Source organism: Arvicanthis niloticus, chromosome 16 (genome assembly GCF_011762505.2).
Source record: "Arvicanthis niloticus isolate mArvNil1 chromosome 16, mArvNil1.pat.X, whole genome shotgun sequence".
Classification (NCBI taxonomy): domain Eukaryota; kingdom Metazoa; phylum Chordata; class Mammalia; order Rodentia; family Muridae; genus Arvicanthis; species Arvicanthis niloticus.
In genome coordinates, this window is record NC_047673.1 from 35,953,816 (window position 1) to 35,978,681 (window position 24,866).

General features: G+C 38.2%; 1 protein-coding gene across 26 annotated transcripts in view; it reads left to right on the plus strand.

Annotated features, from left to right (window-relative positions):
• Positions 1-24,866, plus strand: part of Sorbs2 (sorbin and SH3 domain containing 2) — a 191,946-nt gene that overhangs the window by 91,219 nt on the left and 75,861 nt on the right. For 11 of the 26 annotated variants that reach the window (XM_076914072.1, XM_034520139.2, XM_076914070.1 and 8 more), the window contains exons 3-6: positions 10,882-10,931; positions 16,315-16,407; positions 20,270-20,296; positions 20,569-20,693. In XM_076914072.1, coding sequence (XP_076770187.1) covers positions 10,922-10,931; positions 16,315-16,407; positions 20,270-20,296; positions 20,569-20,693 — 255 coding nt within the window. In that variant the 5' untranslated portion in view covers positions 10,882-10,921. Of the gene's footprint in view, positions 1-10,881; positions 10,932-16,314; positions 16,408-20,269; positions 20,297-20,568; positions 20,694-21,421; positions 22,052-24,866 lie in introns of all 26 variants that reach the window. The other 15 variants (XM_076914085.1, XM_076914074.1, XM_076914073.1 and 12 more) reach the window with 3 other exon arrangements.

Sequence of the window (24,866 nt, forward strand, 5' to 3'; positions counted from 1 at the left end):
TAGAAACGCATACACCCTCCTACACAAGCTCTAGATTCTAGACCAAATAAACCGTGGGACTTGGGTAGAAAGATATGCTCTTTCCAGAGTAAAATATCTCTTATTTTACTTCTGAGGAAATATATAGCTGAGGGCTCATGTCATACCAAGGAGAAAACCCAAAGATTTAGTTCACACAGGGTCCAAGATGGGATGAGTACTTGCAATGTTTGACTAATAATTAAGTGAAGAATGAATAATACCATTCTCTGAGATAGAAGATGCATGAAAGGTGGATTTGTAGGATCTGTAAAGAAAGAATTTGAAGGCAAAAGAATATCTTAAACTCAGAGCAGCATGAGAAATGAATATGAATCCCACTTGAATTAGAGCTCAGACATAACATAGAAACTGAGCTGACCCAGTGAGAGCCAGGCATGGCTTTGCTTTGGTGGATACTGAAAATTAGGTTCTTTGGCAGAATGCTACTCTAAGTACTGAAATTACACATAGACCTTTAAAAAAACCATTTGCTGCATATAAACTGATATCTTATGTGCAGACTTCTGTAGTCCTTAAAATAAGACCCATGGGACCCATTTGAGCTTTAATCTTCTGGGCTTGGTGTTCATCAATATAAATAAACATTCCACAATTCATACTCCTCACATTCTCCCTAATCTGTCTCCTATCAGCATTTTCTTGATACGTGTGTCGTATGGTTGCATTAAAATATAGCCAAGCACACTAAGTCATAACTCGTGTTAAGGAACCAGTCTAATTCCAAACATTATAAAGAGGGGAACAGGCTGACATTTTTATGTCACAGATTTTGATTATTGTTTCCAAAACCTAGCACAGCAGTCACCCACACGAAAAATAGCTTCAAATGCCACCAGGCTCCCTGTGATGCTGTAATTTAGCAAGCGATGACATGGGTGACTCTGCCAGTTAGAAGATGTGATGAAAAGATTGGTCAGAAATACAATGTGCTCCGATGTTCTTGCCCTGTTTCCTCAAAATCGGTAGACTTTGCTCTTTAAATAGGAGCCATGCAAAGAATGTGGCATTTGGAGTAGTAAACTGTGGTTTGATTTATTAGTTTCAAAGGACTACTCTGCTGCCAATTGTAACAGAATACCAAGAAAATTAATAATTGCTGTCACTCCCAATATCCCTCCTGCTTTTACAAGGTAATGATAATTTATGGACTGAGGTTTGTTACTTTTTTAAGTGTGGATTTGTAAAAATGGATGCTATCTTAGATATAAATTCTCAAATTGAGAATCCCAGGGGAAGGACACTTGAGATAATATGAATGTGTTATATACAGAGGCGGCCAGTAGACCTGTTTTCTGGAGTTAATCTGGAGCTAAGAGGACAACCTAACTGTCATAGGCCGTTTACATTAATACATGTCCTGTCTTACCCCTGTCCTTTCCAAAATATGAATCCTCAATGATTTTTTTTCTTGTGAATTTTAATATGCAAATTAATTGTTAAGATTGGCTTCTAGTTAGCTTCTGTTTGGGACATGTAATCACAGTAATGAACATAGTGGTCCATATGGAAACTTTCCATCGATATTGGTCGACTATATAATTTCCTAGATTTACTATATCTCAGCTGATAGAAATCCTGTGGTTTTAGTTTTAAAACAAGTCTTCCGTTTTATACATTAAATTCATATTTACTTGAATTTCTAGGGTTTTTTTTTTTTTGTGAGTGTATGGGTGTGCCTAGGGAGGATGCAAGTAGGGAGGGGAGGAGGGATCAAAGTGGGGAATAAACAAACAAACAAACAAACAAACAAACCATAAGGGAAGCGTGTGTCATGAAGGCAGAATCAATGCTGTTGAAGGAAGGGAAGTGACCCAAAGCAGGGAGAGCAGAGAGTGACTAAGAACGAAAAGAATACAATGTATAAAAATGTTACAATGAAACTTAATTGTGTTGTAATCAAGCTGTTAAAGAGGCTAGTATGCGCAAGTGGTGGTTTGTTTTGTTTGTTTTGTTTGTTTTGTTTGGGCTCCCTCCCCGCCCCCCCAACCCCAACCACCAGCCCACATTAACTGGTCACCTGCCTTAATGGTAGAATAACAAAACATTTGGGTGGTGATGGCCCACCCCTTTAATCCCAGCACTCAAGGGAGAGCAGCAGATAGATCTCTCAGTTTTGAGGCCAGCCTGGTCTCCAGAGCAAGTTCCGGGGCAGCCAAGACTACACAGAGAAACTCTGTCAAAACAAAACAAAAAGTTATATTAAGAACATGTGCCTGAAAGCTCCCTAAAACTTGAGTTGTTGGACTCTGCCCAACTCTGATAATGTGTTTGTATACATGTATGTGTGCATGCATGTGTGTGGTAGCATTTGTGAAGTAGCTGGTTCTATAAGAGTTAACTTTTGAGTTGCCTGTATATTTTACTTCCTCCCCAATAAGTGGCATTACTGGCCTTCAGCCATCACCCAAGGAATACAGACAGCCATCACATTACTGATAATAGAACCAATTAGAAATCATCTAGGTACTTCTGAAAAGCAATCGCTCTCCTCAGACGTGCTGTGAGAATCAGTACACATGATCCCGGCATAGACTCTGGCTTTCTATTACTCCCTGTACAACACAATGAGGAAACACTTGCATTTTCATTAGAAAAAAAGATGAAATGATGATAACCTGGTGATTATCAGGCTATCTCAAGTTTCCCGACAGACACACCTCCACCTGTGAACTGGAATATGACAGTCTCTGCACGTTGTGGTAGAGTCCACGTACCTGACAATCCCAGGAGACATAAGGAATCTCAGGAGCCCATGCCTCAGTGGTCTACCCCATGAAGATGTAACCAGGCTGTTGCAGAGGGGAAGAGTTAATGGCCTCGTCCATTTAGGAGTCTAAAAAAATCAAGCTTTCTTGCCTTTCCAAGAGTCATAAACATGAAGGAATTTTTAAAAGTAGCTTAGTGTTTTTATAGATAGAGAGAGGACAGATGACTAGTAAAGATCAGACCAAGTAAGATTTAATTGTCTATATTAAAATATGCCAAAATCCTTAGTAGAACTTTCTGACCATTACTACTTAACTATCATGTCAGATCAGCATGAAGGTTTACGAATCTTCATTCCAGTGAGTTTCGCTGTTCTCCAGTGCACAATTTAAGGGAAAATTTGTATGTTGTTTTCCTTGCCTATTTTTGGTGGGCTGAGTGACAGGCAGCTTAGATTTAGCTTTAAATAGTGGTAAGGTATGAAGGACTATATTAGGTATAAACAAGGAAGCCATGCTGGGAACCCATGAGCTGCCTAAGGACTAGAAGTTGGGTTGCTTGGGTTGGCATTTTTCTGAACAAAAGAGCAAGAAACATAAAATCCCATTTTGTTTCAGTACACATAAATCTTAAAGCCCTTGGTTTTTTTAACATGGACCTATTTACATTCTTTCAAGTGAAGGTTGCTAACTCTACTTCTGAGAACCTAGCATTGAAGAAGAGTCACATTTGGATATTGTATTTCTTAAACTCGGGGTCGCCCTAACTAAAGGTCCACTGGCATGAATTCTCTAAAATTGAAAGGCAGTCTGAGTGCAGGCCATAGTATTTCCCATGACTACTGAAGCATGACTGACAGCTCACCATAGTGTCTCCACCACGTTGCCTGTGGCCTCACCAACTCCCTGCCAGTATTCACTAAACACCTTCAAAGCCTGCTTAGACTTGTTTTCCTACCAGGATGCCCTGTGCATAAACAAAGAAGATGCTTTTTAACATGATGTGAGCGAGCCCAACATGTCAGCACAGTGGGATCATGATCTTGATTTATTAAAAAACACAGTTGATTTATATATTGTTTTAATTGCATTTTAAAACAGTTGTGTTCCACTAAACATATAGTCTGTTAAATCTCCTGAACTTATTTCATGTCAGTTTTGACAGGCAGATTCATCACACAGTTAGAGAAAGGAACTTCTTAAAATGAGTGTTTCTTTGCCTATTATTTCTCCTGAACACAGGGCGCACAGGGACTTCCTTCAAGAATCTTGAAGGATTTCTTGCTAAGTTCTAGACAACCATCTTTGTACTCCAGAAGGACTGCATTCCTGATATTAGAGATTAATTACTCTGACAATGAAAATATGCCATCTGTGTTTATAGCACAAGTTCATAGAGCCAGTGGGGTGCTATGCTAAATTGTCTAACGAAATATTATAAATATATTTTAATAAATGTTATATTTCTTCATACAGCTTTTTCCCCTCTGCTTTTGACCCATTATTTCCTCCTTGGGTTGTCTACATTGAGCCAGTTTACCAACTATAAAATATATACAAAGGGACTGAATATAGTTTTATTCTGAATAAACTTAATAAGAAATACAATATTGAACCATGAAAACTAATCAGCTTGATTAATTTTGTCCTAATGGCTCATCAAAATTCAAATTCCAGGTAACAAGTGAGTTTTCAACACACATTTATTAAAAATACTAGAGCTGGACAATAAATCTTGTCATTGCAGAGTTGTGTAAATGTTTTCTCAGGTGTTCAGGAAGCAGGTGTATTAAATCAGAAGAAACACATGACTGTGTCTTTAACAGTCAGTTAGCAATACATGGGATTATTTTACAATCATAATTAGGTAACATAACTTTGCCACGGAGGTATTTTAGAAGAAACATACTTTTTAAATTTCTAGGGTTTTCATAGAAAAAGTATCAGTAGCCACGGGCCTGGACTTACAGAAACCAGAATAATGCTTTCCATATGGGTTTGCCCAGTAGCTGGATGAACGTGATGTCTCAGGCAGCAGTTACTCTCTCTTGGTCTCGGAAGAGTAAGGCTGCAGTTCTAGGTTAACAGTCTCCATCTTATTCATCAGCTGGTTTGGGTCTCCATCACAGGTTCCTCTCACACTGGGTTCTTTCTCTTATCCCCCATGATCCAGTATTTAATTCAGACTATACTGTGAGGCTTAGGAGGGCTTGGGTTTGGTTTCAGACATCAGTTCTAGGTGCCTTGGAGAACGACACATGTTTTATTTTTATTAAGACTGCAGAGAACTGAGCTGCCTCTCAAGTGTTGCTTTGTCATCTTAGAAATATCATTTTTTTTAAATCCTCATTGACCTGTCCTCCAAAGTGTTTTCTTACAGAAACTACAGGATTGGAATTTAGGAAAATATATATATTTATATACTTACTAAAACACTTAATGTTTATCTCAACTTATGCCCTAAAGTATGAAATCTGGGAAACTAAACCAACCAAATGGAATGTTTTTAATGTCAGAGTATTTGTGTTATCAATACACTAAAACCAGAAGGGAAGACATAAAGCTTCACAGAGGAGGGAAATTCTACAAAATACACAATTTTAAAAACTAGTTATTTTTAAATATCAAAGATGCTCCCCCTCAGGAAAGGAATACATGCTTCTCGCACAGTGACAGAAAGAGAAGCCAGTCTCACCAAGGATGCTAGAACTCTTCCATTCATCACACAACTCACCATGCTGTGTTTATAAACATCTTCTGCAGCCACCACGGAGGGTTCTAAGATCAAGTTGATCACTGTTACCTTTTCATGCCACTCTTTGGCTTTAGTCGTCTTGACTGTAGCTAGACTTCATGGGCTAAGTTGCTCCAAATGGTTCCTGAAGTTTGTCTTATCTTATTTATGGCAATGTTTTTTTAAAAAGAAAAATGTCCTAGCTAAATGGAAAAGGCTGCCCACCTAGACAGCCTATTTTCTTCTCCATTCCAGCAAGCTGCCAACATGAGGCGGGTTGATTGGGAGATTGGAGAATGCTTACAGAGCATCTGATAAACCATTTAGCTTGCCTTGATCTGAAGTTACACAATCATGCCCTGTACCCGTTCAGGAAATTCTAATTATTTTCTTATAACACAGCCAAAGGTGAGGGTCTGCTTCAACATATTTTATATGTTGGTGAATGGAATGTATGCTGTTCACCTGTCGGGAGGAGAAAGGGTAGATTTGATTCATGGGATCTGTTGAAGATGACAATTATAAATGGTATACATTGTATAGGTGCTTCAAAGTTGACCTGCTTTGAATCCAGCCCTCCTTGCCCTGCCTCCCCATGTCTACTCTGTATTAGAATGTTTTCTGCGAGTAACATTGCAGCATCACAGAATGGGAAATTTGTAAAGAGCAGTGCTTACTTTAACTTATGTTTCAGGTCTAAGGGAAACAGCTTAGATTAACATATGGCAAGAGACAAAGACTACATGAATTGTCTGTGACTCTTTGGATCTGCTTCCCTTAGCTTAGGAAGCCACCAGGTTTCAATTGTGTGAGCTACATTCTAATGACCTAATCACTTCACCCAAAGACTCCACCTCTAAGCACCATAGTGGAAGTTTCTACACTGTTGATAACCCACAGTGAATTTTAAATCCATACATGACGCTCTAGGAGGCACAAACTATATTCAGGCCACCACAGCACCATCTTTACAGTACTGTTCAGGTCGCAGTCACCCGAATAGTGGAACTTTTCTAATGCGCTGTATATAATATTTCTATACCTGACTCACCATCTCATCCTTGGGGAACTTTATTTTCATGAAGAGTCCATTTGACTTTTGATTTACATAACATAAGCCGGTGTAATTTTCCTAGAACTGTACTGTTAAATTGAACAAATGGTTGTCTTAGGGGAAAATGTGCAATTAAAGCATTTAGAGGTATCCTCTAATTACCTGAAAGGATTATAAAAGTAAATGTCACTGAGAAAGTAGGACGCTGAAGCAATATTTCATGGGACCAGGCAAAATAAAATCAATATTTATTTAGAGTATTTGGCTGACTTCGTGTGTGTGTGTGTGTGTGTGTGTGTGTGTGTGTAGGGTGTATCTACTTATATGTGATATAAGCATTTGTGTACATGTGTATACCAATTTATTATGCACATCTGTCTATGGAGGCCAGAGATTAACATTGGTATCCTCTTCAGTTATAGTCTACCTTTCTAAGGACAGGTTCTCACTGAATCTAGATTTCATCAGTGGGCAAGACCGGCTGGCCTGGGAGCCTCAACAATCTGCCGTGGTGTTATTGCACCTGGCAGTTTACCAAGTGAGCCATCTCCTCAGCCCCTGATGCTGACTCTGAAGCATTAGAAAAATACCAGCTAGTCTTACCTGTCTAATGTTAACTTCTTTCTCCAATTTGTCCTTGGGAATGTGTGTTTTGGAAAATTTGTGTTTTGAATAGCTCACGTGGTGACAACCCAAAAAGAATAATTACAGAATTCCTTCAACCCATGATTTTGTCAGGCACATTAATATGATTTAAAAGAATGATATATATGCTTATAAAAATCACTACTTTTATGGCTCTGTGTGACCTTTTGCTTCTTTAGTACTTGTAATTATTTCTTCTCCTTCCTAAAAATGATGTTGAATGTGTTGACCTCCACTGCAGTGTCTAATTTGCCTTATTAATACTGTGAGCCCATTGCCAAGGCCCATTAGCTCAGTAATAGTGGGAGGTAGCATTCTTAGACAGGGAACATCCTGCCCTTACTATCTACTGTGATGAGTTTTATACCCACCCACTTGGAGGCAGAGGAGCTGATGTCTCATATGTGGGAACAATTTTGAGGAAGTGTTCAGAAAGGCAGTTAAGGTGTGTTTCTTGCTTTTCAAAATGCAGGAAACATAAAGGACAAAAGGAACTGATTGGTATTTTCTTATAAATATCTCAAAGCAGCATGTTGACATATTCTCCCAAGTAAGTGATGCTAAATGTCAACCTGAATTAAGCCATTTGGCTGTAATTGGGAAGGAATTGAGAGGTGGACTAATTTAGCAGTTTTGAATACTTCTCATCATGCCTCAGTCAGAGAGAAAAGGGAAAGGGCATTGATCTCTTGGGGCCTTTTAGCCAGAAAGTGGGAACACAGAATGTGTTCATTTCACAGAACACATACATAGTGCAAGGTAGAATCTGCCATAGATCCTTAAGGTGCAGCATCTGCTCATCCTCATGTTCAAAATACATCTTTAAACACTCTAATGTCCCACAGTGTTTTCCCACAGTGTAGACTATCTGTGTTCTTGCATCTAACTAATACGTAAACTACCCGTATATTACTTCCTAATAGCTATATCAGCTTGGGTGATTAAAAGTCTTCTATAGGAAAACAAACAAACAGAACAAAAAACAAAGCCACTTTAAATTTCAGATCACTTTAAATTTCAGCTCAAGTGTAACTCTCTCACTTGATCTATGACCTTGATGGTTAAACTCAGTTCTATAAAAAATAACATAACTTACACAGAATTACTAGGTAAAACTGGAGGAAAGATGTTTTTGCTTTTCTTCAGAATGGATGGCTTATGATAACTAATCACAATAATAATAGTAATAACAAACTCAAGCATAATTATGTCTATTTCCACGGTTGTGCTGATATGCAGGTGTGGTCCAACCTCTCAGGACCCCAACTCAAAAGAAAAATTGCAGTCTTGTCTTCAATGCACCTTGAAAATAAAGGCAACTCTGTTCACCAAAGCAATAATGATAAGTGAAAGACAATTGAGTACAACTGTCTTTATTTTATTAGATTTTTCAATGAGACATCATGTCATTGCTGAAGTATTAATAAGCAGTCCATTGCCATACACACAACTGAAAACAAAAGTTTGTCCCACCTCTAAGTAAAACAAACTCTGCCATGCCTATCCTGAGTTGGTATAATGTTGCTTTGTTCTATCAGCTTTTTAGAGAACTGATTTAAATCCAGGGCCCACACAACCCATAAAAATTATTTTACATCAGGCTCTTGTTGTGTGGACTGCCTTCTTCGGGTAAATGATTTCCAATTCATAGTCCATTGTCATAATCTTGGCCCCAGTTCAACTCCAATTTAAGAAAATACTTGAAGTGCTGTCATCCTCTAGCTGCACACAAACACTCTAGGAATTTGATGCCTTCCAGAATAATCTGTGCCCGTTATGCAAGTACAATCAAAGACACTTTTTCAGAACAGAACAAAAGAGAGATTGGATTCTCTGTAGTTTAAATTGCTTAAATAGAGTTCTCAGTAGTGGAATTGTTAATGGCTTTTGTGCAAACAAGGGAGACAGAATCATGCATTTTTATTAGTCACCCAAGAAGCCTTTTGGTTTCAGGTTGTTCTTAGCATGCAAACACCAAGACTTGTCTTTAAGAACTTCCAAGTGTCTTGCCTGATTAGGAAGTTAGTCACTTAACATTTTGACAATTAAAACAATATAAAGTTAAAATAAAAACTAATAAATCACCCTCAGAGGTAACAGGATGCATCACTTTAAAAATGAACAGTGCAAGGATTTGTGGCGCCCTTCCTTCGTTCTACATAATCCTCCTTTGTTGTCTGAGCGTCCAGTGTTTTGCAAATACCTGCATTGAATTCTAGTGACACACTTGTTGGTATTAATTCTCTACTTGGTGTAGAGACATTGGTTTAGAAATTAGCAGCTTTGGTGTTCTGACAATCGCTCCTCTTTCCACAGTGGTCTCTGCATCAGCGAGTATTATTCTGCTGTGAACACTGCCTTCCTCATGTCCCACTCTAATGGGAACCAGTCGTCAGAGTAACATGTTGCCTTGTTCAGAAGGGATGGTGAGGTTGAGTTTGGGCATTGTCCTTACAGGGCTCCTGCTCTGGGGACTGTTTACCCCTTCTTGTTTTAGAAGTGGCCTCAGCCATGCTCTCAGACATCCCTCGAGGCAACTTTCCCATTTATTTTGTCCATTTAAGGGGAACATATTGAGAGCTTTGCTACTGAGAGATTAAAATAAATACATTGGGAGGAACTCTCAAAGCTCCTGCACAGACCACTGCCTTCTCCCTTGGGTCCGTTGGCATCCCTGCCATACAGGCAATAAGGCTGCACCGTCCAGTGCCTAGAAATATGCCACCGTCTAGAAAAAATGTTAAAACACCCAGAATAGTGTCTCTTTACTTGTGTACATTGAAAACAGAAAAGCAAAATGTATTATGATAAACTTCCCTTTGCGGACTCTTTGAAAGTACATTGACCTGTGAAAATTGATCTCCCTGTCTAAGGTAAGGATTTCAAGATAGCAGTGGTTGGTTTGTTTGTTTGTTTGTTTGTTTGTTTTTGTTTTGTTTTTTTAAAATTTTGGAAAAAATATTTAGCAATGAATTGCCCTTGTAGAACAGGATGGGTAATTGCAAACAAACAAACAAACAAACAAACAAACAAACCTCCTTTATATACAGAGTTGGAATCACAGGCCCTCATATATGTTGGACATAGAAATTAAATTTTTTTAAAATGGAAATTTAGGCTGTGTGTGTAATTCACCGGGAGAGCATATGCTTGATTTGAATGAGGCTATTTATAGTCTATAGCAAAGGAAGAAACAACTACAGAAAAAAAAAAAAAAAAAAAAAGGAAGGAAGGTAGGTCTCTGTTTTCAACCATTACTGATTACCATTAAATGAAAATAGAACTTTATTACCATAAGATGAGAATGATTGACCCCTAAGTTGAATGGAATTATAAATTCTTCCCTGCTTATTAAACTTTGGTTTAAATAAGATTAATGATAAAGTGGTGTTAATTTATAGGTTAGGTTATCAACCTGTGGGTCAGGACCCCTTTGGGGGTTAAATGACCCTTTCAAAGGAGTCACCTAAGACCACCAGAAAACACAGATATTTACATTACAATTTATAACAGCCATGAAGTAGCAACAAAAATCATTTGATGATTGGAGGTCACCCCAACGGGAGCTGTATTAATCAGTCCCAGCATTAAGAGGACAGAGAGGCATTGTTGTAGGTACACTGAAACCAAAAAATATGAATACAGCATTCTGTTCTATGTGCCAGTGAGCAGACTCTTATCCCTCTGTTTTTTCCTTGCAGGAAAACTGAAGACCTTAACAACAAACCCTTCAAGGTGAAAATGAATACAGGTACACCGTCTCTGATTTTTTTTTTTTAACTCTCTAGCTTGGTTCTTTAAGAGTCCCTTGGTCCTACACTAGCATAGTGCTGTGTTGATCATAAAAGTATTGCAGAGTTTCTGAGCATAGGGAGAGTTATGTTGCCTGATCATTGCATCCCAATGATACAGCCCGAAGTAGAATTTTTTGTTACCTGCTATTATTGATCTTTTGTTATATATTTTTTTCTCTATGTATATGTGTCTGATTTCATGTAGGGTACACATGTATATCAGTGGGTGTGTATGGAGAGACCAAAGGTTACATTTCAGTATCAATCCCTGTATTTCAAGCCACACGGAATTGTATTGTTTTTGAAGCAGGGCCTCTCATTTGACAGCCCCTGAGCTCCAGGTATCCCCCTGTCTCCACAACTCCTGTGCTGAAATTATAAGCACATTCCACAGTGCCCAGATTTTTAAATGTAGGTTCTGAGGGTTAAATGGGGGGTCTCCATGCTTATAGGAAAAGTTCTTTACCAACTAAGCCATGAACCCAGCCCTTTGTGGTTGTATTTTTTTTCAATTAATTCTTAAAGTTGCTTGAAATTATATTTATCCATCTGAAATCTCTTGCTTAAAATATGTTAGGCTCAAAAGCAAGTTGCTCTGGTGAACAATATTTAAACTTTTCCAACTTACAAAGTGTTTATATTGACAAAGTGAGAAGATAGGAATTCCAAAGCCTCACACAAAATGAGCTCAATTAAATCTTTATCATCACAACTTGCATAAAACCATAAGCATGTTATTTTTAGACTTGTATACATTATCCCTAAATATTTTAACACAAATGCCTCTGAATCCTGTTATATAGATTCTAATTCCAAAATAGTTTACAAATACCTGATAAATATGTATAAAACATCATTTTGTTTCCATAGTGGATGTATTTGACTTATAATTTCACCTTCATCCTCATTGCCTCAAAAAGTCTGATATGCTGCAATTAAAGAAAATAACTCTCTCATTGAAATCCTATGACTGTATTATGGCTGATGGCTAGAAAGTTGTTTCAGCCAGCCACCCCATAACAGAGCATAAAGGAAAGCCAGGACATTCTTTCTCAACCAGTTCCTTGTATCAGTGTCTAGAAGAAGGATTAACAACTAGCCAGTTAGAGCCAGTATTTAATCCCTAGATCAAGTGTGGAGACGTGTGCCCAGTTCACCTCCTTGTGGCATCTGCTTAGCTGTAACCTGCTCAAACTGGCCTCAGAGAACATTGTGCCAGCTGGCTCCCGAGGATGGAGGCCACGTGTAGATAGATGTTTGGAGCAATGGACAAGACAAGGGTGTTGAAGAAAGAATTGATGACCTTCACAGAGAACCAAGTAGAAGTACTTGGAGATGGTTTGCTTTCTTCTGTGTTCTCTGCCTAATGATGGTTCTTATCTCAGAGGCTTGTTGCATGAGTGTCACTCCTATAGACTGTCTACATGAAGAAGTGAGGTCTACTCACTGTTCATAGGGACCCTCTTTAAAGACTTAGGTTCCACACAGCTTCCCAAAATAGGATTTTCCAGTTTGTCATAACGTATTATGATAGATATGCATATATAATTATACGGAACATACCTTGCTTGTATACAGTATATTCAACAGTTGCTCTTCCTGCCCCTATAATCGCATCCTAACAATAGTCTTCCAACTTCTCTGCTCCAACTTTAACTCTCTGGTCTAGACCAAGGTGCTGCTGAAGAGCAGCAACAGAAACCATGACAACCACCTTCCATTTGTAAGGAGTGATCTTGACTCCAGATGGACACAAATGTGCATAAAATGGGGTTGCCTGTGTGGGTAAATGTATCTTCAGACGTGCAAATTTGGCGACAAGCTAAAACTCTTTGTTTAAAATTCCAAAGTAATGTTACAATGCAACTATAAAAACATGATACTTTAAAAAATACAAATGACAAGTATGTGCATGCTATTTAGGTAGACGATAGGTACCTATTGCTTTAGGCAACTGAAATTATTGTCACTGTATAACAAAATTAAGGAATAATTGACTCCCATGTAACTAATAAATAAAATTGGTTCACCTTATCTATCTATAATTAATGATATATAATATTTTTTAAGCATTCTAAGCCAGGGCAGGTACAGTAGCTCAGTTGAGTAAAGTGCTTGCTGCTCAGTCGTGAGCACCTGAGTTCAAACCCCAACTACCCAGGCAAAAAGCTGTGCATGGAAGCAAGCACCACCCACAGCGCCGTGTAGGAGGCAGAGAGAGGAGGCTCCTGGGGTTCCCTGGACAGGCTACCCAGTCCGGAGCTCCAAGCACAGTGAAAGACCCTGTCTTTAAAAAAATAAGATGGAAAGAGACATGGGGATACTCCTACCATTGACCTCTGGCCTCCAGAACCATAACCATACACATAATGGTGTGCACCCATACACACACACACACACACACACACACACACACACACACATATATAATCTCACATCACATGCAGGCAAAAAACCATATTTTCCAGTCACTAAGATCTAAATTTTTTTTTATATCTAATCTTTTCTCTTAATCAAATACACAACAAACTATCCAAGGAGAATGAGTTTAATTTTAGGATGTTTAAACTATGTCCTTTTTTTTTTTTTTTTTTTTTTTTTTTTTTTTTTTTTTTTTGGTTATTTCGAGACAGGGTTTCTCTGTGTAGCCCTGGCTATCCTGGAACTCACTCTGTAGACGAGGCTGGCCTCGAACTCAGAAATCCGCCTGCCTCTGCCTCCCAAGTGCTGGGATTAAAGGCGTGCGCCACCACTGCCCGCCTATGTCCTGTTTTCACTCAGCAATTGTGCCCCATTATTTTCTAATGTATGAGAATTCACAATCATCAGAATGGGGAAAGATAGTTAATCCAGTAATGCATAGACTAGATGCTAGTTTACCCATGTAAGTAAGTGTTTTCTAGCAGTGCAAATGGCCATCAGACATCTTAAAGCTCCGTGAAAGGATGCCCAACCAGTCAGTGGTTCGTGGATGACTGAAGGTAAGGCCAGCACCAGGCTGCTTCAGAGATGAACTAAATGTCAAAGATAGCATCCTCATCTTGAGTTCTTAAAAGTATATTCAAAGAATAACATAAAATATCAGAATATAAGTAAATAGTGCATATTAATTTCTAGTGGTTTGTCTCTTCTACCAATTTCAAGGAAACTCAGCTTTTGCAAATCAGCACTTTAATAAGTGTTAGCAGAAACTCTTCATTTACTTAGCCTGAAGATTCCCACAATTCTCTGTCTCACATTGACAATGTCTGAGTATTTTTTCCATGCTGCTTCTAAGCCATAAAGAAGCATCTAATAATTCTATTTATTAAGCAGTTTGGTGTAAACAATATAATAAGTATTTATGTCCTGATGATTTAAAAGTCATTTGACAAAATAATACATGTGAATTGAAAGAAAAATAGTAATTTACTTACAGTGGAACCGCAATTACTTAATAGTGGTATGTGTGAGCTTACCATGCCCAGGAAGATTTCTCAGACCATGAAATGAAATTGTACATAACTGCTCTTCTTCCCTGAAATGACTTTCAGAGGGCACTTGCTTCTTAACATTGCAACCACCCACCTAGCTCTTAGAGATACAGTGTGATCAAAATACATATAGACTGTAATATCATATCGAAACTCTAAGCTTTTGTTCCGTGTCCTGCTGTTTTCCCAAAGTTTTTCAGTATCCTCCAACAGCCTGTGGATTCATAGAGATGACGCAGGGCACCTCAGCACAGTTTAAACATGCTGAGTTTAATCCATGTTTCTGAGATGGACTGTTTTCATCTCTGACACTAAGAGTGGAAAGAACCAGAAAATAAAATTCTTCTAAAAGTGATGTCACTTTTCACTTTGACATCCTTAACTAACCAGCCCTTAGGCCAGTCAGAAGTAACTAGATCCTATGTTGTATCCAGTGGCAATATGTACATTTTTCTAGACACCTTGTCTCTCATAAGATTTCAGCAAATTTGAAAATAGCCACCGGTGTTCTGCTAAAGGTATTTTCAGTTTTAATTTTCTACTATCTGTGTCTTTCTCTTTGTGTTCCTAGCTATAGTATTTTTATTCATTTAGCTTATTTTCATTTTGTGTTTCAGTCAGGTTTCCTGTCTGATGATTTCTCCATTAAAAATTATAAGTTAGATTTTATTTTAGAAGAGTTACACTGATTTGTGTTCTATTAACCTCACACCTTATAACTTTACCAGTAATTAACTCACTCATAATTCCAACTATATTTACTAATCTGAATTCTCTCATGTTTAATTAATTGCATATTTTCCCTATGAAATAAATAATAAAAAATGCATGTGATAAGACACAATATAACTCCTAGTTATAGTTTTATATTGTTAGTTACACTATGCTTTTATGTATGTTCACTTCCAAAGAGAAAATTGAGGTTACTTTGATTTGAGGAGGAGGAGAAGGGCAGAAAACTAATGCACATGCTATATTACCAAGGAATGTGGGAGCAGAATCAGAGTCTATTCAGAAATAGAACACTAACCTTTCAGTCTTGGAGTCTTGTCTTCCAAATTTAGAAGTCTCAGCTTCTCACAGCATAGAAAATGGCCGATGCCATTGCACACATTTCACTTCACATTTTGATTTTCTTAGCATACATATATAGATCATGTCATAGCTACAATTCAAAACTGTAAGTGCAATGCCTTTGTTTTCAAAAATATGTTCATTTCAATACTTGTCTATCAGGGTTGCTCTTGCTGTCAATTAGAATAACTATTTCAGAACTGTAGGAAGACATGAAATTGCATAATGTTCTGCGTTTCTTTATGACCTGTACATATGAGTATAAAAATACTTCAGCTGAAAAATATTACTTCCAAAATTATTCAATCAAGATAACTCAGCCCTTACTTTATTTAGGAACCACCTGGATTATCCTTAGCAAACATAAGTAAAATAGAGTAAATTAAATTATTTATATGAATGCATATTACAACATGGCACTATAGGCCAAAATACAGATAATCCATAACTTCAAAAGCTAGCAGTGCTGTTTCTAGACTTAGTGTGCATTAAATACAAAGGCTGTAAACAAAACTGAGCTCTGTGTCTGGGATTTCATTAGATAACAAGCATTGAGCATTCAATAGAAAACCTTCCGTTGCATTTGAGAGCATTGCTGTCGCTCTCTGAGCAGACCCCTGGTTGGTCACCTTTGGGGATGGGAGTGAAGATCGCAGGTGTGTTCCATGATTACTAATGCTCACCTGTTCATCTTTCTCATGGATGACTGACACATCTCACGTAAAATGCATGACATCGCATGTGCTTTCTCTGTTTTGCCTTGGCCTCTGGCATATCATGTTTTTGCTTCCAGATAGCGGTGGGTGTGCTCGCAAACGTGCTGCCATGTCTGTTACGTTAACATCTGTGAAGAGGGTTCAAAGTTCTCCAAACCTATTGGCTGCAGGTATAACGTCACTAACTCACAATGTCACATTTGAATGGCTTCACCTCACCTCTCTTTCCAGAATCACCTTGTTGGAATGTAGACAGAGGCTTTAAATGCCTTTCAAGTCCCCCACTCAAGCTTATTTTTTCTAATCCCAAGAATAGCTTCTACCCTTTCTGGGTTTGTTCTAAAAATAAAAGGCCAAAGGAAACTGATACCTTCTTAAAAACAAACATTTAAAAATATAATTAAAAGCATCAGTCACTTGCCAAAAATATATTAACTGCAAGTGTTAACTATTTAAGTTTTTGTCATCTCATGAACTAAAGTAACATGATACTTTATTAAGATATCATCCCTTTCTTCAAGAATTAATTTGGTTCTTCCCCACAGATTGCAAACAGGAAACAGACCTTCTTACATCTATCTAATACATGCTTTAGAGCATTTCAGAATCGTGATTAATTTAGATAACCATGAGCCCACAGATAAAAATGTCCTTCAGAAAGCAATTGAGGATGTGATATTTCAGCATCTACTGAGGTAGCTTTTTTTTTTTCTCAATGTCTGTAATGTCTTCCCTCCATCTGAGACACAGGCTTTATCTGGAAAGTCTACATCTGTGGAAGATCAACTAGAGTCTAGCCTGTCCCTAGACCCTTAACAGGGTAGCTCATGCCTCTTGTAACTGGTTACTTAATTGGCTGACATTGTTGAAGTCTAAAATTAATTAGCTAAATAACAGAAGGTGGAAAGTGATGGGGTCCCCAAACAATTTCAATTGCCATTCCGTGTTCCAGTCTTCTACAAACACATGTTTGGTGGTCAGTTGGTACTGAGGATGTCCTACCCAGCCTTATTAAAGAAAACACAAACAAACAAACAAAGAGACAAACAAGAAACCTTTCAAAGGTGACTTCCATATTCTTCCCCAACTCAAATGTATTTCAAGGTCCAAGTTTAAATGTCAAGTCAGGAGCCTCATGTTGTCCTTCTTTACAAACCAAACAAACCCAAAACACTGTAATGCATGTAGTCTGATCTTACTTGGATTTAAAAACTACTCTGAGTATGTTTGTTCATGCATGGATGAATATGAGAAGGTGCTGTAGAAACATGGACTTAACTTCTCTGGCTGCATTAGATGGATGAGAGTGAGAAGTAAAAAGAAGGAAGGCCCATCACATAACAGGAATGCCTGAACTGTGAAGTTCCTTGACGTTTCAGCTAAGATCTCACTTGTGATTACTGATGCACGCACTAGAGAATGACTTACTGTACTTCTTAGTTAGGGTTTTATTGCTATGAAGAGACACCATGACCACAGTGGCTTTTATAAGGAAAAACATTTCATTGGAGCTGTTAAACCGTATCAGAGGTTTAGTCCATCATCATTATGACAGGAAACATGGTGGCAAGTAGGTAGAGATGACGCTGGAGGAGCAGCTAAGAGTTCTACATCTTGATCTGACGGCAGCAGGAGACTGTGTACCACACTAGGCATAGCTTGAACATCTGAGACCTCAAAGCCCGCCCCCACAGTGACACACTTCCTCCAACAAGACCAACACTTCCTAATAGTGCCGCTCCCTGTGGGCCAAGCATTTAAACACATGAGTCTGTGGAGGGATGTTCCTATTCAAACCACCCCACCACGTTAACAATTCCTGTTTATTATCATCTATAAAAATAACCTACAAACGAGAACATTGGGTTGAACTAGAGAATGCATTTGAGAGACTCAAACTGTTCTACAAGCAATTCCATACCATTCAAGTTGTTAGGAAAGACTAAATGTTTCACGGTCAGAATAGAAAAATAAGCTGAGTCAGTCCTGATGGCATGACCTATGACCCCAGCTACTTAGAGTTCAAGACTGCCCAGACAATTCAGCATGTTTGAGGCAAATCTAGCACACTGCCTCAAAATTTAAAATAATAAAATCAGAGTTAAGGATGGCATGTACTCAGTGGTGAAACACTCACATGTGTCAGACTTGTTGTTCAATTCCCTGTACCCAAAGGAAAGGGAAAGAGGAAGGAAAGTTAAATAAACTTCAACGATATGAGCAATTAGTATCTCTTACCTGTTTTACGTCACTAGAAATAAGATTTTTAGCAGTGCCTTAAATTTCTGATTTAACTTTAAAAGAGTATTTCTTTTGCATATATTGACACATAAAGCCTTTAAAGAAATTTTAATTACATTTTAAATAAAAGAATCAAGATCCTTTATACCCTGGATCATCATGTATCAGCTTTCACGAGAATTTATGAGGCAGGACTTGTATGTTTCAACATTGCTAGAGAATTAATCATTCACTGAAACATATGATCAAATCACCATACACTCAAGCTTTATTAAAGCACAGCCTCATCTTGATGTTCCATTTGTGGGCCTGCCTATAGTTTATGATTGTCAATATCCCATGGGTAAGTCTAGGTACAGTGTTCTCTGTTTCTATGACCCCATAGTGTGGTCCCTGTTGTGAGGAGACAGAGCTAGCCATCTAGAACTATCAGAGGATATGTATTCCAAGTGTTTATAATTTAACTCCATATAACCTTTCTCCCCTACCTCATCTACATCCCTGGCACCGCTACAAACACGGCTCCTAGTGCTTCACCCCAGCACATATTATCAAGCCAAGAGTAATATATAAACTTCCTACTCAAGCAAACAATTTCAATACTCATAATCATAATCGACACTGCTTCCTCATTCGTTGCCCTTCTCAAATCCTAGATTTATTCTTTATCCACAGAGTGTAACACCCTAGTGACCAGGTAATCTCTTTCCTTAAGTGCCCCCAAATCAGAATCCTAAAGGTGCATTACTACACTATATTAGCTTTCTCTCTAGAGGTGTCACTGTTTTTCAACTCAACAAGATGGTGAATTCCAGGCCCCCTTTAAACTCTAGGTATAGAACCCAGTTAAGATGTCACGAATCATTCTACAAAGTTATTTTTACTGGATTACTAGATCACCCTCATTTTTATTCCAATTTATGATAATATATAATGAATGAGAAACTGAAGGACTCCCATGATCCTTTCCAAGATCAAGGCTTTATGGGCCCAATAGACCAAACTGTGCAAACAGATCCCCTCAGACGGCCATATAAGAAGTTCTTGAATATATAGTTCTGAGACAATTGATGATTAGTATATGGTTAAACAAAGTGGTGTTGTACCAAAAGCAATTTATTTACTATAACTTAGTTTCCACAGCTTATGAGCTAAAAGATTAAAAAAAAAAAAATAGGTAGCTTTCCTGTTTGAATAAAGACTTTGAAAGGACAATTAGAAAAATTAAATTCTAGAGAACAATATGAAAATGTTATCTTATACAGTAGATAAATCTGCCTCTGTGAAAGTAAAACCCAAAAACAACAACAACAAAAAACAAGCTATTGAAACATTAGTCACTGTCTAATAGAGCAGTTAAAAATAGTCAGTTACAGATGAGCTCCAGTCAGCCACAGATCTGGTGGCTTACGTTAATGTTCTAAAACATTCTCATTGTTTGCAAACCAGATTCTTTGCAATCCTTTAATTCTGTGTTCGGGACTCCTATATCCATTTTGGGCCACAGTAAGCTTAAAATTACATGGTTGCAATATTATTATGGGTGAAAATTAGTGTTTGATGTATGTTCTAGTTGTAGAGTGATTCTCTCAGATGTAGATATGTAACAAATGGTCAGCCTATTGAAATTAAAATAGTGCTCAGACCTCTCATTACTACATTAAAGGTACCCCGTTTTAGGAGTGAGATAATGTCGACAAAAACCATGCATGTGGTTCTCTGCTGAGTATGTTTACAGGAGGTTTGGTTTGCTTCACACTCGAGTTAATTTCAACATTGTTTTTCTTTCAGGGCGTGAGTCTCAGTCTCCAGACTCAGGTACAGAGAAAAAAAAATATTGTGAACAGCTATTGTGCTTTGTTTCAAGGACATTTTTCTTTTTCCATATCCATAGCCACATCACTGAATTCATGTTAAATTTAAATTTCATATGCTGTTACGCATAACAAATTATAATTCAATAAAGATCGTCTTGGTTTTAGAAAAACAAATCCATTTTCTAACACACAAAAAAAAAAAAAAAAAAAAAAAAAACAAATTCAAGTGAACGTAGATATTTCTGTGTTCGATTTGTTTTCCCTTAATATAAGCTTGGAGATCTTACAATGATCGAAATCCAGAGACACTGAACGGAGATGCCACATATTCCTCTCTTGCAGCAAAAGGTTTTAGAAGCGTTCGACCAAACCTGCAAGACAAAAAATCACCAACCCAGGTAATATAGCTCAGTGCCTGCTGTGTGTCTAGTTCCCAGACCTCTGTTTTCTCATCCTCCTGGAAATCTCATTCCTAGTGTCCTAGCTAAAAAATGCTTCTGCCTTCTCTACTTGCTTTGCCTGTCGCAGTAGTGTGAACATGGGGCTTGAGTTTTAAGCTCAACACAGGTAGGTTTTTGTTGTTGTTGTTTTAGTCTTTATTCTCTGGTAAAGCTTATAAAAGTAGGCCAGCTTCTACTGTAATCTTTAAGATAAGGTCTAATTATTAAAGCTCTGGCTGCTGTTCATTTGGATTTCAGAGTTTGAGAGTCAGTGATTATGTGTTGAATGAACATGAGTCGGACAAACAATGAGCTTTTGAGATGTTAGTAAAAACCCTGCATACAAAATGCTAAAAACCATGTGTCTAAATGACCTCCAGGTCTAAAAACATGACAAGATAACATAGACTCATTTTCAGTGTAATTTCTAAAATTTTGGGTGGCAACAATGTCTTTGTAATGTATTCTAAACTAAAACATCTTTTCTAACCTGTGAGAAAATATTGACAATAAGATACAAAATATTCTTATAGGACAGACATTGACCACTCTGTGTAGCCTACTCAGGGCACAGTATGTATGGATTTCTTCAGGGCAGGTTTGACAATATGCCTCTCATAACTAACTTGGACTTTCTACCTTTCCTTCTATATCATCTCTCTTTCTGAACACTTTTCGCCATCTAGGCACCCCTTCCACAAGCCAGAAAGGAGAGCTTTGACAGTCAGTCCTTGATAACCAATCAATCAAAGGGTAACATTTTAGACTCATTAGTAGCTACCACACAAACTCCATCTTGTATAGAGGACTTTACTAACCTTAAACCTTTCCAAGGAACTGTGCATTCTAGTGAAGACTCTAACCAGACACTAGTGTATTCTGAGGAATCCAGCACAACTGTGTCATACACCCAGAAAATCACTAACCCACTGCCAGCAGCCTCCAGCTCCAGTCCTGCACACTTTGGAGACATCAACATCCCATTTCTACAAGAAGACTACACACAAGATTCTCAAACTCGAAGAATAGCTACCTTGAAACTAACCCCTAACCAGGACCTAGGAAGTAGTTTCCCCCTTAATACACCACAGTTTCCACAACCCACTGATGTTCCATCACTTCTGAAAAGGTCTTGCTCACCAACCCCTAATCCAGACACACACACAGCAGCTCTTTCCATTCAGATAGCTCCCCATTCAGGACATGATCTTGAAAGCCACAAACAGTTCCCTGAGCTTCCTCCAGAGACTGCAGAGATGCCTCTTCAGCAAGATAGACAAATGTCTTCAGATGCCACGACCTGTCAGTCCCCAGCGGTACATTACACTTGCCAATCTCTTTTTCCGTGTGTATTGCAGAGATGCTAACTCCTTGAGTTTGAGCTTTGTATTAAACCTAATGCTTTATTAGCTTCTAACCAGGAAGGGAAAGGAGAAAGAAACTGTTCCAAACCTTGCTGGCTGAACTCAGCAATTTCTTCGCATTTATTTATTTGCACAAAAATCTTTTCTTCAAAAATTATGATCTAAGAGTCTCTTCTTTCTAAGGATTTTTGTTTTTAATTATCGATAGATAAGTTGTTTCTTAAGACACTGTAAACCACATCCATCTGTAAATTATCTCCAGGTACCGGAGGCTTATTTTTCATGTTAGACCTTTGGGAGCCAGGTTAACCTTATTTAAATCTACAACATCTCCTAAGGAAAAAAAATCTTAATTATATTATGCTTTATCTTAACTTCAAACATTACTTATTCCTTTGTAAACTGACACTTAACCTCACTAAAATTTGATAGGTTGGTCAATTCAGAAAGCACACCAATCAGATGTTATTACCTAGACTTTTGGGAGGTCATTATTTTCTACATGTGTAAAATTCTATTATAGCACTTTGTCATTCCATTCACCATCTCTGTCAGATGGAAAGCCATCTTCTCCCAGCTTCTCCACAAGTGAAAAGACAGTGGCCATGAAGATGAGCTGTAGAGTTTTCTCCAGGCTTTGTTCTTTGTTGGCTACCTGATGTACCATCCATAGTAACCTCTCTGTGAGCTTGATGTAGAACTGACAATGGTAACTAGTCCTTCATTCATGGGATGTGGCAGGGGAAGAGACTTATGAGAGCAGGGGAAACACCAATAATTGGTAGCTGCTTCTAGAGAGGGATCCTGGCAGCAGCCATGACAGAACTAAAAGCAGTGCTTCCCTACGTGGGTTCTCGGTATCTGAATCATTGGAGATCACCCAAACTTCATTGGCGATGCACATTTTCAATCTATAGAAAACCTTTAACTGATAATATGGCTGACACCAAGTGCCAGCCATACCCACAGTGCAGATATCTTAAATGTGGATAGTTAAAAAGATAATAGAGAGTTTATAAATCTCTTACAATATTTCCGCCACGTTATTTCATATGAAGTTCATTCTGTAGCATAATAGTAAGTATCTTCTTTTCGATATATACCAGGCTGGCCTTGGACTCGCCATCCTCTTGTCTCTACTTTCTCAGTGCTGGGATTATAGGTATATGCCACCATGCTCAGCCTGAGAAACCAAATGAAATTTTTTTAAAAAAAAAATTGTGGCGATTACAATAATAGCAACTAACGAGTAGAAGATTTGACCAAATGCAGCCGTTATACTGACACATTTATGTTAACATGTTCACTGTCACAAGCAGTATTATTACTGCCTGCAGTTTACAGGTGAGGTATCTGAGGTACCAAAGTAAATTTTCTACAGCATCCAGCTGGTAGGAAGCAGGACTAGCTTGGGTACTCCCTGATGACTAGGAGTAAGTGAGACTGTGGTACACAGAAAAGGAAAGACATGTCTAGTTGGACCTTGGGAGCCCAGGAAGGTCTAAAGGAACAAAATCAATCAAATTCTCTATAGTAGGATTGTTGTAGTGCCAACAGTTGCCTTATCTGTGACCCATGGCATGTCACTCAAGGAAGCAGAAGAGAAGACACAGGAACATCCCCCAACTACTTGATTCGCCCAACCTAATTTGGTTCTTCAAAACGATTTTTCTAATGTTTCAAAACACAGCATCAATACTCCCCTTTTCAATGATTTTTGTCAGTATCCAGACTGGCCCAGAAACAGTGGGGGTTCATTAAAGAATCCCCCCAATATTAACCTGATTTCAAAGTTAGGGTTTACAACCTCATCGCTTTTATTCATTCATTAACTATTTCCTGATTTCTTGATATGTTAATGTTCTCAAAGCCCCAGCATCATCTTTTAATGCTTACTGTGTGCTATGTAATTTTTAAGTAATGAAACAAGCAAAATTTCATTTGTGAAAGACTAGAAATTATACCATGTTAAACAGTGGTGGGAAGATTGTATGCCATGTTAAATGGGACAGTCAAGTAGACCCCACCCAAAAGATAGACCAACTTAGAAGAGAGAAGGCAAAGCTCTGAGGTTGGAGACAGAGAGGAAAGGGGGACTTAAGTAGGGCATGGAGTTGCAGGAAGTAAATTCAGAGGTAACAAAAGCCAGAAGCCCTTGTAAAGGAAAGAATTTTTTACCTTAGGATTAATAAAAACAGGACTCCTTAGGAGATTTTGAGGCTACCATTAGAATGATTCGGCTAACATTTTAACCAAATCATTTCAGCATCTTGGTTAGGATAAAGCTGAAGGAGGAAGGCAGGCAAGCAAAATAGGAGGCTGCTGCAGTAACCCAGACCAGGAAAAGATGGTGGTTCAACATGGGATGGAGGCATTGGACAGGGGAGGTGAGAAATCTGATGGATGGGACTTTTATTTCGAAAGCACAACAGATATGAGAGAAAGACTCCAGCTGAGAAGGGCTTGTGCCATCAATTGAGACCAAGTATTAGCACCAAATCATTGATGTCAGTGAAGGCATGTCTCTAGACATCCATGAGTAGTGGTGGAGTATGGGATGAGAGGGTTTGGGGCTCAGGCGAAAGGTCTCAGTTGGAGATTAACAACAACAACAAAAAAGATTAGCTTACAGATGCCTTTTGTAGCCATTAGACAGTAATCAACATGGATGAAGAATGCAGGGAACCGGAGAATTGAGCTTATGCAAACCTTTATATTCAAAGGAAGAACCAGTCCAGCAGACTAGCACTGGTATCTCCAAAAGGAG